The sequence below is a fragment of the Melopsittacus undulatus genome, chromosome 12 (genome assembly GCF_012275295.1).
Source record: "Melopsittacus undulatus isolate bMelUnd1 chromosome 12, bMelUnd1.mat.Z, whole genome shotgun sequence".
NCBI classification, from domain to species: Eukaryota; Metazoa; Chordata; class Aves; order Psittaciformes; family Psittaculidae; genus Melopsittacus; species Melopsittacus undulatus.
In genome coordinates this window covers 9349681-9366213 of record NC_047538.1, presented here as the reverse complement: position 1 = coordinate 9366213, position 16533 = coordinate 9349681, and the positions used below count along the sequence as shown (strand labels likewise).

The following is a 16533-nucleotide window of genomic DNA, read 5'->3' as shown; positions in this document are numbered from 1 at the left end:
AGCCCTGTTTCCCAGGGCAGCGGAGGCTTTGGGGCGATGCTCGGGATGTCCATCAGGTCCCTCTCCAGGATGGAGGACACCGACTGTGAGGAACAGAGTCCAGCCCTGCCGCCAGCCCCTCACAGCTCCCTACATGGGGCACGGAACAGCCGAGACGCATCCCAGGACCAGCCTGCACTGCAGCATCACCTCTGGGATGCGCTGCCTCGTCCCGCTGGATGCCGGCCCCAGCTCTGCTCCTCCCGGGACACACCAGGCTGCAACGTTCACCCCCGCAAGGGGCAGATAAAGACCAGAGGTCGGTGGGGCCAGCACAGGGTCCAGGGTAATAAATAGGAGTTGAGGGGCGGACGGTGAGGGGCAGAAGAGCCGGGGCAGGCGCTCACGGGGGGCTGAGGTGAGGTAGGAGGACGCGGGCGGCCTGGGCAATGACCTGCACGTACTTCCTGAGCACCTGGCAGCCCTGCTGCTTCTTCTTGAAGGTGCTCTTGCCCTTGGAGCTCTCCCCATAGTTGACGTCCACCTGGAAGACGTTGTAGTTCTTGCAGAGCAGGCAGGTGAGGTTGGAGATGAGGCCCCGCGTGGTCTTGGTGGTGTTGTGGAGCCGGTCCAGGAGCTCCTTGGCCGTGGGGTTGAGCTCCTCCTGGTCCCGAGTGATGTTGCCGAGCGAGGCGTTGAGGAAGGCGAAGAGCTTGTACATGGCCACCATCACCTCCTTCCTCTCACTCGTCCGGTTGACGCGGAAGGCGGGGAAGAACACGCTGCTAGGGTTGCAGAGCTTGTCGGTCTCGCTGCTGAACGGCTCTCCCTGGCACTTCAGCTGGGAGGAGAGGACACTGTCACCCCCGTGTACCCTGCCCGCCCCCCTGGACACCTCCTGCACCGGCCCCAGCCCTTCCCATCCATGCACAAACAGCCCCAGGGGTGGTTTCGCGGCCACAACCTCCCCGAGCAGCACTTACATAGAGGCTGAAGAGGTCCTGAGCGGTGGCGTTGAGCAGCGCTACCTGCCTGCGGGTCTGCTCCTGCACGTTGGAGCGGCACAGGCCGTGGCCGGGGCAGCCGGGGCCGCTCACCAGCAGTGCCCGCCCGGCCACCGGCCGCCGCTGCAGCAGCAGCAGGGCCACGAAGGGCACAACGCCTGTGGGGAGAGAGGCAAGAGAGAGGTCACGGCAGGGCCCGAGCCGGTGCTGGTCCATGGGTACCGCGGCACTGGTGATGCAGAGCATCCCCTGAGCGTGTCCCCAGCTCCGGGTGTGCAGCCAGAGCGGGGACATATCCTGCTGGGGCCTGGGGTCCAAGGCAGACCCCACGTTCCCATCCCGGCCGTGCAGAGGCTCCCGTCTGCCGTGCCCCTCACCTGCCCCCCGGCAGGCACTCTCCCTCCTCCCTTCCCGGCGGGGCGCCCCACGGCATTCCCACATTTCGCAAGGGGCCCGGTGACGACCTGTTGGGTTTGATGAAATACGCAAAGCGCTTTCCCTCTCCGTTATCCCTGTCCCGGCGCTGCGGGAACAAGGCCCCACCCCAGCCCCGGCTGACTCACCGGGGGCGCCCGCAAGGAAACCTGCCTCCGGCAAACCCTCCCTGCCCGCTCCAGCCTCAGCGCCTGCCTCAGTTTCCCTGTCTGCGGAACGGGCAAGAGAAGCCCCCGGGAATGACACTGCAGCTGCCAGAGACACCAGACAGGAGATCCCTGGATGCGGAACAAGGAGACCCTTGAGCTTCTGGGTGACCCTGGTGAGAGTGGGATGCTGCAACCCTCCAACCCTGGGGACCCCTCAAAGCAGAATCCCTGCTCAGGGAGGCCCAAGCACCTCCGGAGCATGGCATTCCCAGAGCAGGGTACCCCAGGATGCCAGCACCGGGTGCCCTGGATGCGTCCCCAGCCGAAGCTGCCTACACTTGCCAGCGCCTCGGCCACGCCGGGTAATTCAAACCTTGTTTTCTTTACCCTGCCCAGGTGGGAAAGGACTTACCTGGGCGTGATGAGATTCCCGACCCACCGCCGCTCCCCTCCTGCGCAGGACGGGGAGGACCCTCCCTCCCTGGGTTTTCCCATGGGATTCAGATACCCTGACACCCCCTAAGGCCCCCTCACTGCATCCTCCCCTTGTCCCGGCCGCTGCCCTCTGCCCATTTCACATGTGCCAGGGGACGGACTGAGGGGGGGCCCCGGGTGAGTGCTGCCCTGTAGGACCCCCCCAGCACCGCTGCTGGGGCAGCATCCGCTCCCTGCTGCACTTGGCATCCTCCCCATGGCTCCAGCGCTGCGGGGCAGCGGCAGTCCACAGCACCGGGAGCCCCAGAAGGAGGAAAGCAGGAGGGGGGTGGAAAAGTATAAAAAAGCCCCAAAAAGCCCAAAAAGAAAATTACACACACACACACACACACACACACACACACCCGTTTTGGGTTTCTTTCCCCCTTTCTTGGCCGCAGTTCCAGTTATATAAGTGTCCAGATGTTGGCTACACCGCGCCAGCGCCGCGCTTCGCTCCCGGCTGCCAATTCCCAGAGATGCTCATCCCGGGGGAACGCGGCGTGGCGGGAGCCCTGGCTCCGGCTCTGGCAGCGGCGGCGAACCGGGACCCGCCTGTGCCCGAGCATCACCGGGGAAAGAGGAGCGGGGGGAGAGGGAAGGAAGGGTGGAAAGGGGGAATAATCCCCCCTCAAAGCTGAGTTTTCTTTTTACCTGCCGGCACGAACTTCATTGTGAGCCGCGTCCCAGGAGCGACTTAATAGGGATTGGTGTTGGCAGAGGGAGTTTTCAGAAATTCATGTTCATACTGGGGGACTTCTCGGGGTTTATATACCGGTCCGGCAGCCAGCCTGTGTTGTAAGAAAGGGGAGGAGGGGGGGGGCGGGGGGGGGGGAGCAGCACCACTATCGTTACTTCTATTGAAACTGGAAATCAGGAAGTCGAGGGCTTTGGAAATCCTGAATGATTCTTAGAAATAAACTTCTGATAAAGTTGATGTCACCGGGATTGCGGCTTCGGGGGCTGCCGCCTTTTATTTTTCAATCCTTTTCACGCAAGGGGCCGGGGAGGTGCTGCGGGGATGTGGGTGGGAAGGGAAACGGGGGGGGGGGGGGGGGCAATGGGGATTGCCCCCGTCCCGCAGGGAGGCCGGCGGCCGCACGTGGGGTTCGGGGGTGTCGCTGTGCCGCTGTCGAGGCGCGATGTGAGCACAAGGGGCCGTGACTCACGGAGCCACCAGCACTTTCACCCCGCGGCCCCCTCCCCGGGATGGGGCTTCCCCGGCGGCTGCCGCAGCAGTCGGGACAATGAAGGGGGGATAAAGATGACTTGGGCGGGGGATGGAGGGGTAAAAGGGGATGTCGGTGTCCCCCGAGGGGTGGACGCGGTGGCACTGGTGTCCCCCATCCCACCATCGGTTTGTCCCTTTGGGCACCACTCTCAGGAGTAAAGGGTGGGTTTTCTGGAGGAAAAACCCACCCAGGGGGAGAGGCTGGGCCGGCCCCCCCACCCCGGTTAACCCTTCCATCCCCACTGCTGCCTCTGGGCTGGTTGGGAAGGTGCTGAACCCAGTGTGGGAATGAGCATCCGAGCAGGAGCCAGCCCCTGTGGGGTCCTGTGGGACCAGGGTGCTGTTTGCGCCCCGGGTTGGGTGTAAAAGGGGTTAAAGGGGATTTTGCTCTATGTATTTTCTATGTGTTTTCTGCCTCAGAAGGGCACGGCCCAGCTGAAACTTTGGATCAGGTTTAGCAAGTTTGTGCCCTGGCAGCGTGAACCCGCCGGTGACAGTCGAGGAACAGTGATGCAAGAGCCACCACAACCCCGGTGTCCCCCGTGTGGCACCCCGAGGGGACACCAGGACCCCCCTGTGCTGGCCGGGGGGTGCTGGGCATGTAGCTGCTGCCTGCCTCGGTTTCCCAATGCAGGAACCAGGTTTACCGGTGGCATTGATGCCCCACAGCCCATTTCAGCCCAGTCTGTCCTTACTGGGATGCCCCTGCAGCCCACGCCTGGTTTTATTGGGGTACAGTGAGCAGCACCTCGTTTATTGATGGAGAGCTGATGCCTGATGGCATTTCATTAGCTCGGGAATGGGTGTTAATGACCAGGGAATGTTCTTGGGGCAGTTGTGTGCAGGGATCGACATTTGCTGCCCATTCCCGCAGTTTTCTCCGCCCAGGGCTGCTATGTCCCAGAGCTGGGCAGGTATTTGGGGGTTCATTTGTAATAGGTTTTCAAGGCAGGGTCAAAAGGAGGGTTCTCCCTTTAGAGGGGAGGATGCTCCAATAGGAAAACCTGAATCCCTGGTCAGGGCAGGCTGCACAGGGAGATGCCCAGGAAAAAATCCCCTTTCCTAATCACTTTGGTGGCAGGAATGTCCCTACACGGATCCCGCAGGGATGTCCCATGGAAAGGTGGGATGCAGGCGCGGGGTGAGGTGCTGGCTTGAGGAGGATCCCGGTAGGTCCCAAGGAGAAGGGGCTGGTTGGGAAGTGGGGGGAGCCCTCATCGGAGGGAGCAGAGGGAACCTGGGTGTGTCCCCAGTTTGGGGACCCCAGAAGCGGAGCTGGAGGCAGGGCGGGCAGGGGGCAGCGCCTGAACGCTGCTCTGCTGCTGTTCCCACCATCATCAGCTTGCCCAGGAGCACGGGCACCAGCCCAGAGCGTCCCGAGGCCACCGCTGTCGCCCCCCTCCCCATCCCTGTCCCCATGCTGCCCCCTGCTGCCCCAGACCAGAAATAGACACTCCCCATCCCATAATTGCCCCCCTCGCCCCATCCCCAGCTAGAACTGTCCCCTTACTCCCACCCTAGAACTTACCCCCATCCCCATCCTCATCCCAGACCTTTTCTCTCCCCATCCCAGAATTGCCCCCTCCATCCTCATCCCCTAATTATGTGTCCCTCCAGTAGCCAATCCAGAACTGCACCAACCCATAATTGCCCCCCCCTCCCGGGCCTATCCACAACCCCATCCCATCCCAGACTCCCCTCCTGGGTCCCCTCTGGGTCCCCATCCCTTGCTGTCCCCATATAGGGTTATGGGGGGCACCCCAGATTTCTACCCTGGGGGAGACCCCAAGTTTGGGGCCAGGGTTGGGGCTGCACGGGGGGGGCCATGCCAGGAGGATGAGTCTGGTGCCTCCCCTCTGAGCCCCACTGGTGTCACCCCCAGGCATGCACCCATCCAGTGGCAGGTCCCTGTGGCAGGACCCTTGGGGACTATATCCAAGGGATGTCCCCACCATGGGGTGGCTTTTCCCATGGGATGGGAGCACGGGATGGGCACTGGGGTCCCCTTGGGTGCCCCCATGGGGACATGTGGGCTGGCAGCACCCCTTGGTGACAGCCATCCCCTGTCTGCGTGTCCCCTCACCCCCCCAGGGCCAGTCCCGGGGCTCACGTACCTGCGCCCTCTCCTCCGCAGCCCATGCACGTTGCCGGGGTGCAGCTGCGGGTGGTGGCACCGTCACCTGCAGCGTGGCAAACCGGCCCGGGCTGCTTCATGGTGACATCGTGGCCCCCTCCGAGTGTCCCCGACAGCAGCGGTGCCAGCGCAGCGGCGGCCGTCCCGGTGCTGATGCTCCCCGTGACTGAGCGAGGCAGTGCCGGTGCTGGGCAGCCGCGGGCACCGCACACGGCACCGGCACATGGCACACGGCACAGGGGGGAACAAGTGACTCCAGGGCCACATGACCAGGTCTCAGGGTTTTTGACTCAGCGGTGGCAGCGGGTGGCCGGGTCCCCGCGCTGGCCACAGCAAAGGGTGCTTTGGTTTAGCTGCTCCGGGTCACTTACACAGGGCTGGGTGACGTGTGGCACATGGGTTGTGCCCCACTGCCGCATGGCACTTTAATGGTGTTGCCAGTCTGTGCCATGAGATGTGGTGCTTTGCCACGTCATATGCCATGCTGCACCATGTGCCACACTGCGCCGTGCCATGTGCTGCATCCCATTGTGTGCCACAAGTCATCGTATGCTGCATCCCACCAGTTACCACATCCCATCCTGTGCAGCATCCCATTGTGTGCTGCACTCAGTCGTGTGCCCCCATGTCATCGCATGCTGCATCCCACTGAATGCCACATCTCATAGTGTGTCGCATCCCATGCCACGCCACACCATGTGCCAGGCTGCACTGTGTGGCTGGGCAAGGACACCGGAATACAGCCCTTCTCTGCCCACAGACACCTGGACACAGGGATATCGGGACACAGGGACACCAGGACACAGAGACACAGGGCCCATGGGCTGATGTCAGTGCTTTATTTCCTGTGCCATTACACAGACCCGGGCTCTGCCCTTCTCACAGTACCAAAATATAGTGAAATCCATAAATAAACCCTCGTCACATTCAGAATTGATACAAAATAAGATTTATCACAAAAATAGATATTTATATATTAAAAGCATGTCCTTAAATATCTCTTCCCACTGTGGGGACACATTAAATTAACACCAGGAGTCAATAAATACAATAACACACAAATAATATGGTATAAATTAATGGGGGGGGGGGGGGGTGCCACCACCCAGTGTCACAGTGTGGTGGCTGGAGCCCAGTCCCTGCCTGGCACAGCCCGAGGGGCCTGGGAACACTGAGGGTACAGGGACAATGAGCAGAGAGGGATGAGCTTGGGTTCTTCCAGGATATGGGGATGCTGAGAGCACAGGGACACCCTGAGCATGGGGACACCCAGAGCATGGGGACACCGAGTGTGCAAGCGAGCACAGAGGCACAACACAGGGACAAGGGCAGGGACACCAAGCACAGGGGGACACTGAGAGCACAGGGATGAGCACAGTGACACTGAGCTTGTGGAGACACAGAGCTTGATGGGACGGCAAGCACACAAGGACATGGAGCTTACAGAGACACCCAGCACACAGGGACATCGAGTTTGCAGACACTTGGAACACACAGGGACACCAAGCTCGCAGGGACATGGAGCTCATAGGATCCCACTCCAAGATGCCCTCAGGGGCCGGCAGCCCCAGCGCAGGCGAGTGCTGGCTCTTAGTCAGGCCGGGTCATCAGACCCACTGAATCACTGGAAACTCCGGCAGAGCTCAGTGACAAGGGCCAGCTCCATCCCTCCGCGGTGGCACCGGGGACACCGGAGCGTGCAGCTCCTCACGGCACCGGAACGTGGGGCAGGCAATGGGGGAGCTGCGGGGAGAAGAGCGGGGCTGTCCTGCAGCCGGGCGAGCGGTGGCACGGGGACAGCCTGGTCCTCATGGCAAGCTGAGGTGATGGGAGCTGCTCCAGGCACGCCGGTGTCCTCACCCCTGCGAGCTTAGGGGGTCCCCATGGCGCATCCCGGCCAGCCGGCGCGTGTCCATCGCAGGGAAAGGGCTGGGTCAAACGGAGATGATGGAGTTGGCGATGATGACCCATGGACACCTCCAGTGGCCGCGCTAGGAGCGTGCAGGCAGCTGCGAGCCCCGCTGTGATCTCCGCTTGTCCCGGCGCGCTCGGGCTCGGGTCCGAGCCTCCAGCTGGGCACTGAGCTTGGCCATGAAGCGGGCGTAGCTCCAGAGGAGCCGGCAGCCCTCCAGCTTCTGCCGGAACACCCTGGGGGGGGCCGTGGGGCCGGGAGCGGGCCGGGGCACGGGCCGGGGCCCCGGAAAGAGCCCCTCCAGGTTGTTGAGGAGCCCTCGCACCTTCAGGTGGGTGCTGGCCAAGCGGCGCAGGATCTCGGCGCCGGGCGGGTTGAGGTCGCGCTGCTGCCGGGTGATGTCCTGCAGCGCCCGGGCCATGCGGGCCATGGTCCCCCGCAGTCCCCGCAGCCCCCCGGGCCCCAGCACCGGGCCCCGCAGCCACTCGGGAGGGTGGTTGGTGCGGCAGAGGTTGTGGAAGGCCAGGCGCTGGTCCTCCTCCTGCCCGGGGTGGGAGGGAAAGGTCAGCGGGGTGGGATGGGAGCAGCACGGGGACCCCCCACCCCTCAGCGCTGTGTGTCCCCCCGTGGAGGGGACAGGAGCGACCCCGCACCCTGGGGACAGGGACTCACATAGAAGGTGAAGAGCTCCTGCGCATCCTCGGCCATGTGCCTTACCAGCGCCTGGATCTGCTGCAGGGTCGGGGGCTGCAGGGGCCGCCCCCCCTGGCCCGGCACCGCCCAGAGGAGGAAGAGCCCTTTGGTGACAACTGGGGAGGAAAAGAAGGGTCAGGAGGGGACACTGGGACATCGCTGGAGGCAGGGAGGCAGCCCCTTGACCGTGCCGGAAAGGTGCAAGCTCACTGGTCCCTGTGCCACAGGGACAGCTCAGCCCTGTGCGCCCATCCCCTCAGCATCAGGTCTGGAAGCAAGAACAGCTTGTGCCAGGCACATGCAACCATCCCCTGTGCCACAGTCTCCAGTCCTGCTGCAGGGACAAGCCCCTGTGCCAAAAGCCTGCCGGGGACCCAGTGGGGAGCAGAAGGATGAGGACAAGGGTGGTAATGATGCCACTGAGCAGCCACAGCAGTTACCCCAGCAGCTGCCTGTCACCATGGGCCACCATGAAGGTGGAGACAGCGGTGACACCCCTGGATCCAGCCCCTTGGCTCCAGCTGGATGCTGTCCCAGCCCCATTGTCACCCATGGCTGTGTGCGGGCAGTGGCCTCAGATGCGGTGCTGGAGCAGCACCCAGCACCCAGCACTGCTGCACTGGTGGAGCCGAAGGGCTTGTGTGGGCTGTGCCAGCAACCGACTCTGCCATCAGTCTCCACACTGACCACCAAACCATGTCCCCTCCTGCCCATCCCCTTCCCCAGGCACAAAGGGACCCCCATGGGATGCCCATCCCCATGCTCCCACATGGGGTGGGATGTACCCATCCCCTGCCAGCACCCCTGACACCAGCAGCCCCCGCTCCCTGCCTGAGCCCCCCCCATGAGCTGCAGGCAGCCGAGGGCCGGCAGCAGCCCCGTACCTGCCAGCACGCGCCAGGGCCGCCCTTCGCTCCGCATGGCCGGGGCAGGGTTGTTTCGGCGCGAGTTCACTTCCTTCACTGCTGCCGATGGGGAACTTCGCCTTTTAAAGAGCACCCATTGCCCCCACCTCCGACCGGGGCACCCGGCCCCAGCGGGGAGGCAGCGGGGAGCAAGGCCGTGCCCGGGGGCCAATGAGCAGGGCTGAGCCCGGCGGGAGGAAATGATGCTGCCCTGCCAACGGGCTCGTTCTTCGATTCAGTTCCTCGAGGGAGCCCGTGTGGGTCCCGCTGCTCATCCCGGAACCCCAGGACCCGGCTGCCTGGAGAAGGGATGCTCTGAGTCACTCTGGTTTCACTGTGCGGCACCCAATGGGGTGGTTGAACCGAAAACATCCTCAGCTGCCCCGAAACCCCAGTGCAAAAGAGCACAGCAGTGTCAGGGCTGGCACCCAGGGATGGTGGTGCCACCATGTGGGGACATGTATGTCCCATCACAGGGGGCTTCCCCTACTGGGTCCAGTCATGAAAGCTAAAAACCTGCCTGGATAAGGAGGGAGGTGGAAGCCTGGGAAGTTCATAACATCCTGGAATGCCCAAGGACTGCCCTGTGCCATGGGAAGAGCTCAGCCCTTTGAGCCTATCACCTTGGCATCAACCCTGGAGGCACAAACAGCATGTGCCAGGCACATGTATCCATCCCCTATGCCAAAGTCCCTGTTCCTGCTGTAGGAACAAGCCAATCCCTGTCCAAAAGCCTACTGGGGACCCAAATGGGAGGAGAAAGATGAGCATCCCAGCATGGCCATGGCACTCAGTGATGCTCCAGAGGATGCTCCATCCCTCCCTCCACCCATCTGCTCCCAGCAACCCATCCCTGTAGGTGATGGCTTTGGGTGTTGATGGAGCGTGGCTCAGCCCCTCTGCCCAGCAGCACCCATGGGTGCCCTTGGAGAGGAACCACACACAGTGGGTGTTGCCCAAGGGCAGCGGAAGCATGGTGCGGGCAGCGCTGCCCTCACTGCTGCGTCAGCCTTATGCAACCACCATGGGAGAGCCCAGCTTGCTCAGCACCAGCACCACAGCAGCACCCACTGCAAACAGCCCCTTTACCCTGCCCCAGCTCCCCTTTCCCAGCGGATAGAGCTGGCTTTGCCTGCTCCATGAAATGGGTGCATGGGATCAGCTCTTTGGGACACGTTGGGCTCCGTTTTAGTGCCACCAAGTTGCTGGTGTGAGGAGAGGGAGCTTCCCCATGCCAAACTTCCACCCTGGGAGGGCTCAGTGATGGCACGGGGGGTACAGCCCAGTGATAACGTCTGCTCCGGACGGAAGAGCGCCTGTGACTCACCCCCAGGGGAAGAAGTGTTCTCTTTACCCAAATTTCCCACCCAGGCATCCGCAAGCTGAGGATTCCCCAGGGCAGGACCTGCCCCCTCCTCCTCCTCCATGTGTCCCGCAACAGAGGTGGTGCTGGGCTGGGTCGGGGGGGCCGGGACCCAGGAGAGCATCCTTCTCTCTGCACATCTGTCTGTAGGAGTTTGTCCATCTGTCTATCTAGGCAGCCCATTTACCATCTGTCTGTATGTCTACCTATCCATCCACACACACAGCTGCATGTCCACCACCTGTCCACCTCTCCATCAACCTGTCTATCCATCTACCTGTCACCTGTATAATGAATCAACTGCCCATGCATCTGTACATCCACTCATCCATCCATCCATCCATCCATCTATCCATCCACCAATCTATTTGTGTGTGTCCATCCATCTCTCCACTTGTCCATGCATCCATCTGTCCTTCCTTCCATGAATGCATCCATCCATCCACCCATCGATCCATTCATGCACCCATTCACCCATCCATCTCTCCCTCCCTCCCTGTCCCTGTGGACCCTCCAGCACACACAGTGCTGTGTCAGGACCCCAGCTCTGTGCCCGGGTGAGCAGGACCCCACGGGCCCACCCTTCACTCCCCAGGGCTCCCCACGGGTCCCCATGGCTGTGACCCCCGGGGCGGGCAGGCGGTGGTGCCTGTGCAGCCACAGCAGGGACAGGAACAGCGCCGGTGACCGCATGGGCCGGGGCAGTTTCCTCATCGCTGGGCGCGTCACCAGCGTCCCATGACAAGGGACGAGACAGGAAAGAGGAGCTTGAAGCCACCACAGGAACCCGGAGGGAGCTGACGTGGGGAGGACATGGCCGGGACCCTGCTGGTGCCTGGGGCAGTGGGAACGGGACTGGAGCAGAGCTGGGGTCCCCCCCAGCCCCACTGAGCTGCTCACAAAGAGGTTTCCAGCACCCAAAGCAGGGGGCATTGGAGCTGACCCCACCACAGGGCGCACGGGGGTGTCCCCCCCATCACCTCCGTTCCCATCCCACCCGGTGCCACCCCCCAGGGACGTGGCAATAAAAACAACAGCTTTTATTGACTCCTCAATAAACTCCATGGAAATGCAGCTTGGCAGAGCTGGGCTCACCACGACAGGCGACAGCCATCAGGGAGGGGACACCGGGCCTCACTATGGAGAGCTTTGGGGTGCCAGGGGGAAGCCCAGCTCCGGAGAGGCTTTTCACCAAGATGGGGCTGGTCCAGGGGTGCCCCAGAGCATCACGGCCACTTCCCACCCATAGGGGCACACACAGGGCATGGGGACACATCCTGGGCCATCGCCCCCATCACTGCTCTGTGGCACGTCCCCTCCATGTCCCCTCCTCCAGCAGGTCCCTGGGGGCATCCATTCTCCTCCGGAGCCCCCCAACAGGGATGGAGGGGTGGGATGGCACAGCAGGACCACTGTCCCATTGCCATGAGGCCACCAGTTCCCCACATCCCCAGCAGGCAGGGAGCGATGCTGCACCCTCCTCTGCCCCACACCATGGGGAGCCTTAACATTAAAACTAAGGAATACGATGGGGGTGAGGAGGGGCAGGGACACCCCCCCTGTGCCACCACACTGGGCCACCCGGCATGGGGACAACCGGCCACTATCTGCTGCTGTCCTGGCGCTGCTGCAGCAGCTGGATGACCTCGGCGATGCCCTCCTCAGGGACCTGCCAGGGGAGGAAAGGGGTTGTCAGCCCCATGGGAACACCCCCAGGGCGGTGGGTCCCCGGGGTCAGGTGCTCACCAAGGCATGGTCGAAGTTGAAGGTGCTGATGTAGTAAGCGGAGATGTCAGCAGCGGCCAGCGGCTCCGCGATCTGCGCCACAATGCCGCACTCATCTGGGCAGGAAAGGGGTCCCCATAGAGTGGTGGCCTTGGTGCCACAGGGATGCACAAGGGGAGCATCACCCCCAGGGCAGGTCAGGGGAGGATGGGGACATGTCTTACCAAAGCCGAGGGGCTGCCCCCCGATCCGCACCATCCGCCACAGCTCCCCTGTCGAGCTGGTCAGCAGCAAGTCACTGGGGAACCTGAGAGAGGGGGCTGCGGAGTGAACCCCCCCTTTCCTGGGGTTCACTCACACCCCAGGGGGGCAGAGGGATGGACACCCCCAGGGACAGCACCCACCGCTTCTGGGTTTCGGCGTCCATCACGATGGAGATGTAGCCATCGATGAGGGAGAAGGCAAAGAAGGTGATGGAGTCGAGGTCCTGACTGCCGGCTCCGGGCTCCCATGGGGGGCTGCAGGGCAGGAAAGGGGTCATGGTCCCCAGCATGGGGTGGAAAAGGCTCGGTGGTGGCACAGGGCATCGTGTTGGGTGAGCTGGGACTGGGGAGCAGGGGGAGCCAGTGATACCCCAGGGTCTGCAGCTTGCACAGGGACCGGGCTGGGGACAGGGGTGACACCAGGGCTTAGGGCACTCCTACAGTGCTGCAGTGGCTCTGAAGCAAGAGGGTCCCACAGGAAGGGTGTCATCCCATGGGACATGGCCAGGAGCATCCCCTTGCCACGGCACCATCACCACCAGTTTCACAATCCATCTCTCCTGCTCTGCTGCAGTGGGAGGGCTTGTCCTTAGGTGGTCCTGGGGCTCCCACCTCCCATGGTGGCAGTGGGACCCACAACAGCCACATGTGGGTCAGGAGGCAAAACCAGGTTGCAAAACACACCCAGAGCTTGAAAAGCCACTGGGAGCAAGGGAAAGGGACACACGTCCCTGCAGCTCAGGTGGCACAAGGGTGATTGGATGGATGGAGGGATGAAGGGAGGGAAGGGTGGCACTGGGTGAGGAGCAGCCACCATGTCCCATTGCCAGGACCCACCTGTGGGAGTAGAAGAGGACGTCGATGAGCATGGTGGCGATGGCGGGCAGCGTGTCGGGGGCCACGGTCAGGATGCAGAAGCGGGTCTGGGGGCTCTGCACCGGGTGCAGCGTGGGGCTGGCAGCTGGGGGGGGGAAGAGGCACCTGTCAGGTTGGGGACAGGCGCGCAGTGCCACCGCGTGGCCACCGCAGCCACAGCCCCGCATCCCTCGGGGACCTGAGAGCAGCTCCAGTGCCTAAAGGGGCTGCAGGAAAGCTGGAGAGGGGCTTGGGACAATGGCCTGTAGGGACAGGCCAAGGGGAATGGCTTGAACCTGCCAGAACAGGGGAGACTGAGCTGAGCTCTTAGGCAGAAGCTGTTCCCTGTGAGGGTGCTGAGGCGCTGGCACAGGGTGCCCAGAGAAGCTGTGGCTGCCCCATCCCTGGCAGTGTTCAAGGCCAGGTTGGACACAGGGGTTTGGAGCAGCTGCTCCAGTGGAAGGGGTCCCTGCCTGTGGCAGGGGTTGGAGCTGGAGCAGGTTTAAGGTCCCTTCAACCCAAACTAGGCTGGGATTCTGTGACGTGGGTACCACTGATGGGAGCTGGAGCACCTCTGAGGGGACCAGGTGGCCCTGGGGGACATGGACCCCGTGTCACTCACCCGGCTTGGGCTTGAGGAACCCATTGCTCACATCCTCGCAGGTGACGGGGACGCATTCACCACTCTCCTCTTTGTAGATGTCGAACTCCCCAGCCAGTGTGTGGATCACCACGGGCAGGTCCCGCTCCCGGACCTGGCCAGGGGGGCAGGATCAGGCCCAGCATCACCACCAGCACCAGCTGGGGCCAGAGGGGTCCTCACCCAGCACCCCCATGGGACCAGCCCCCTCCATCCTCGCCCAGTGCTCACCAGGATGAAGTCGGTCTGGTAGGTGGAGAGCATCAGCACAGAGACGTGGTGCTCGGCCAGCGGCGCGATGACCGAGCGTGCGATCTTGGTGACGCCGGTGGCCTGGCAGCCGGGGGGCTCGCGCCCGTTGGACACCACGCTGAGCACCAGCCACGTCGAGTCCGCCACCTGCATGAACTCGGAGGGCGGCAGCTCTGTGGGGGGACAGGGACAACGGGGCTGTGGCCACGGCACATCCCCTCCTGCACACCCTGCCCAGGACACCTCACACTGCTCCTCAGGGGCTGACGAGCTGGCCAGGGGGGGCAGGGCAGGATCAGCCCCAGGTGTGGGGCTGGAGGTGCTGGTTGGGGGCACAGACCAGCCCCATCCATAAGAACCAGCATCACGAGCCAAGATGTGTGTGCAGGGATGAGCAGACCAAGCCTATGACACTTCAGTGTTAGGCCCCATCTCTCCTCCCCACAGCAGCACTCCAAGGTGGGTGCAAGGGGGTGTTAGGGTGCAGTACACCCCAAAACCAGCATTACCTTGGTGATGCCTAGCTCATCCTTTGCCCCCCACCAGTCCCCAGCACCATAGCAGGACACAGGGCACCAGAGGGGATGAGGAAGGGTTGTGTGTGCTCCCCCCCCAACCACTGTGCTCAACCCCTGCCCAGGAGAGGACCTGGCACTGCTGGGGTGCCCCAGGACCCATCGCTGGGCACCATTTCCGCACCCCACAGCACCCGCAGGACATGGGGGGTGGCCACCCAAGGGGTCTCCAGACCGCTTCCCCCCCCCATGGGACACATGGGAGCCCGCTGGTGCCCCAGCCCCCCTGAGAAGACAAACTCATCGCACCAGTGGTGATGGGGAGGTCACCGCGGGGGGGGTCCCCATCATGGGGCAGGCTCCGCACCCTGTTCCCACTCCACGGCTGGGCAGGGCGGGAGCGGGGCCGGATCCAGGCTCTCGGCGGGTGTTCCCAGCGCCTGTTCCTGCGCAGGAAGCGCCAGAACAACCTCGGCTCAGGCCCAGGGCTCCGCGCTGGGGCCGCGGGGGGGACACGCGGGGACGTGGGACCTGTCCCAGCGCCGGCCGCTAAATCGCTTTCCAACAGCACCCGGAGCCGGGGGGGGAGCGCCCCGCTCCTCGCGTCACCCCCCGGCGGTGCCACCTCGCCCTCCACGGGGATAGCGGGGGCGCAGCGCTCTTGTGGGGGGTCCCCGCAGCGGGGAGGCACCGCCAGGCTCGGGGGACACACTCGGAGCCGCAGGGCCCCCGGCTCGGGAGCCATTGTTCGGCACTTCCCGCCCTCCCCTCGGGATGGGGAACGTTTGCGCACAGGCCCCGAAATGAAACAATCCGTGGGGAAGGGGGGGGGGGGGGGGGAAAGATCCCGGCCACGCGGCCCCTTCCGTGGGCAATGGGGCCGGGCCCGGAGGTGGGAGCTGGGTCCGGCCGCAGCGCTGCCCCTGCCCCTGCGGCACAGCCACAGGGATGAGCTGCGGCCGGCCCCGGCACGAAGCTTTGGGCGTGGGGAAGCCGGGCGGGACCCGGCCCCTCCGGGGCAGCGCAGCGCAGCCGGGCCCGTCGGGCCGGTACCCCCGGTGCTGGTCACCCGCGTGGGGACGTCACCCAGTGACACATCCCGAGAGGGCGGCGGGGCCGGGATGGCTCCAACCCCCCCATAGGACACCCCGAAACCCGCCCCCCGCTGCCCCGGGAGGATTCCCCCCCTGCCAGCCTCGGTGGGTGCAGAATCGGCCCCGCAGCACCGCGGCTCTGCCTGGGCCGTGGCCAGGCAGGCTGGGACATCCCCAGCGCCGGCGCCAAGGGGATGGGAGCTCCGTGGCCAAGAGCCCCGGGGATGGGCACGCTCTCAGGGAGCCGCGCTACCAGCCGGGACTCGCTCCTTGTGGCTCAGGACCGGAGCGCTGCTGCGCTCGGGTGGGCTGAGAACGTGCACAACTCGTGTCAGTGGTGACAGGCGGGTACCTTTGAAGCCCTCCTCGTCCAGCATGATGGTGTAGTCCTCGGGGGTCTCCGTCAGGCTGAAGAACTTGCACCTGAAGAACAAACCGGCACTGCCAACCCCGGGGCCGGGCACCGGAGGAGGAGGAGCGGGGGGGTGGGGGAGAGGAAGGTCGGTACCTGCAGCGCTGGGGCAGGAAGAGCAGCTTGAGCAGCGGGTGCGTGTAGAGCCAGAGCCCGCGGCGGGCCAGGCTCAGCACCCGCACCCGGTGCTCCAGGATGTGCAGGTCCATGGCCCCGCCGCACCGGGACCCGCCGTCGCCTCGGCACAAGCCCGCCCCGTCCAGGGGGCGGGGACACCGCTGGCCATGCCCATCGCTCCGCCCATCTCCACGCCCCCCTCCCGGTGCCCCAGGCCCGGTCACGCAGGGACCGGGTTCATCGCAACCCCAAACGCCGACCCCCACCTCCACCAGACATGGGGTTAACCAGGGCGGGGACATCGGGGTGAGAGCAGCGGGTCCTGCCCCATGGCACCTCCCAGCACCTTCCCTCCCCGGCAGGACCCCCCAGGGGATATGG

At 64.1% G+C, this 16533-nt stretch overlaps 2 protein-coding genes across 3 annotated transcripts; both read right to left on the bottom strand.

Moving 5' to 3' along the window:
- Positions 1-382: 382 nt before the first annotated feature.
- LIF (LIF interleukin 6 family cytokine) lies at positions 383-1424 on the bottom strand. Its single transcript, XM_034068419.1, has 3 exons — positions 1361-1424; positions 963-1141; positions 383-820 (listed from the first exon to the last, which is right to left on the bottom strand). The coding sequence occupies exons 1-3, from the start codon at positions 1422-1424 to the stop codon at positions 383-385; spliced, it is 681 nt and encodes a 226-aa protein (XP_033924310.1).
- A 9879-nt stretch (positions 1425-11303) lies between these two features.
- Positions 11304-16301, bottom strand: CASTOR1 (cytosolic arginine sensor for mTORC1 subunit 1). 2 transcript variants are annotated; one of them, XM_034068647.1, is made up of 9 exons: positions 16132-16301; positions 15976-16046; positions 13994-14187; positions 13745-13877; positions 13105-13228; positions 12409-12522; positions 12229-12311; positions 12026-12120; positions 11304-11948 (listed from the first exon to the last, which is right to left on the bottom strand). In XM_034068647.1, exons 1-9 carry the CDS (start codon positions 16242-16244, stop codon positions 11883-11885), a joined length of 993 nt encoding a protein of 330 aa, XP_033924538.1. In that variant the 5' UTR covers positions 16245-16301; the 3' UTR covers positions 11304-11882. The 2 variants fall into 2 exon arrangements, with proteins under 2 accessions (XP_033924538.1, XP_033924540.1); XM_034068649.1 differs by having other exon boundaries at positions 12030-12120.
- Between the last annotated feature and the right edge of the window lie 232 nt (positions 16302-16533).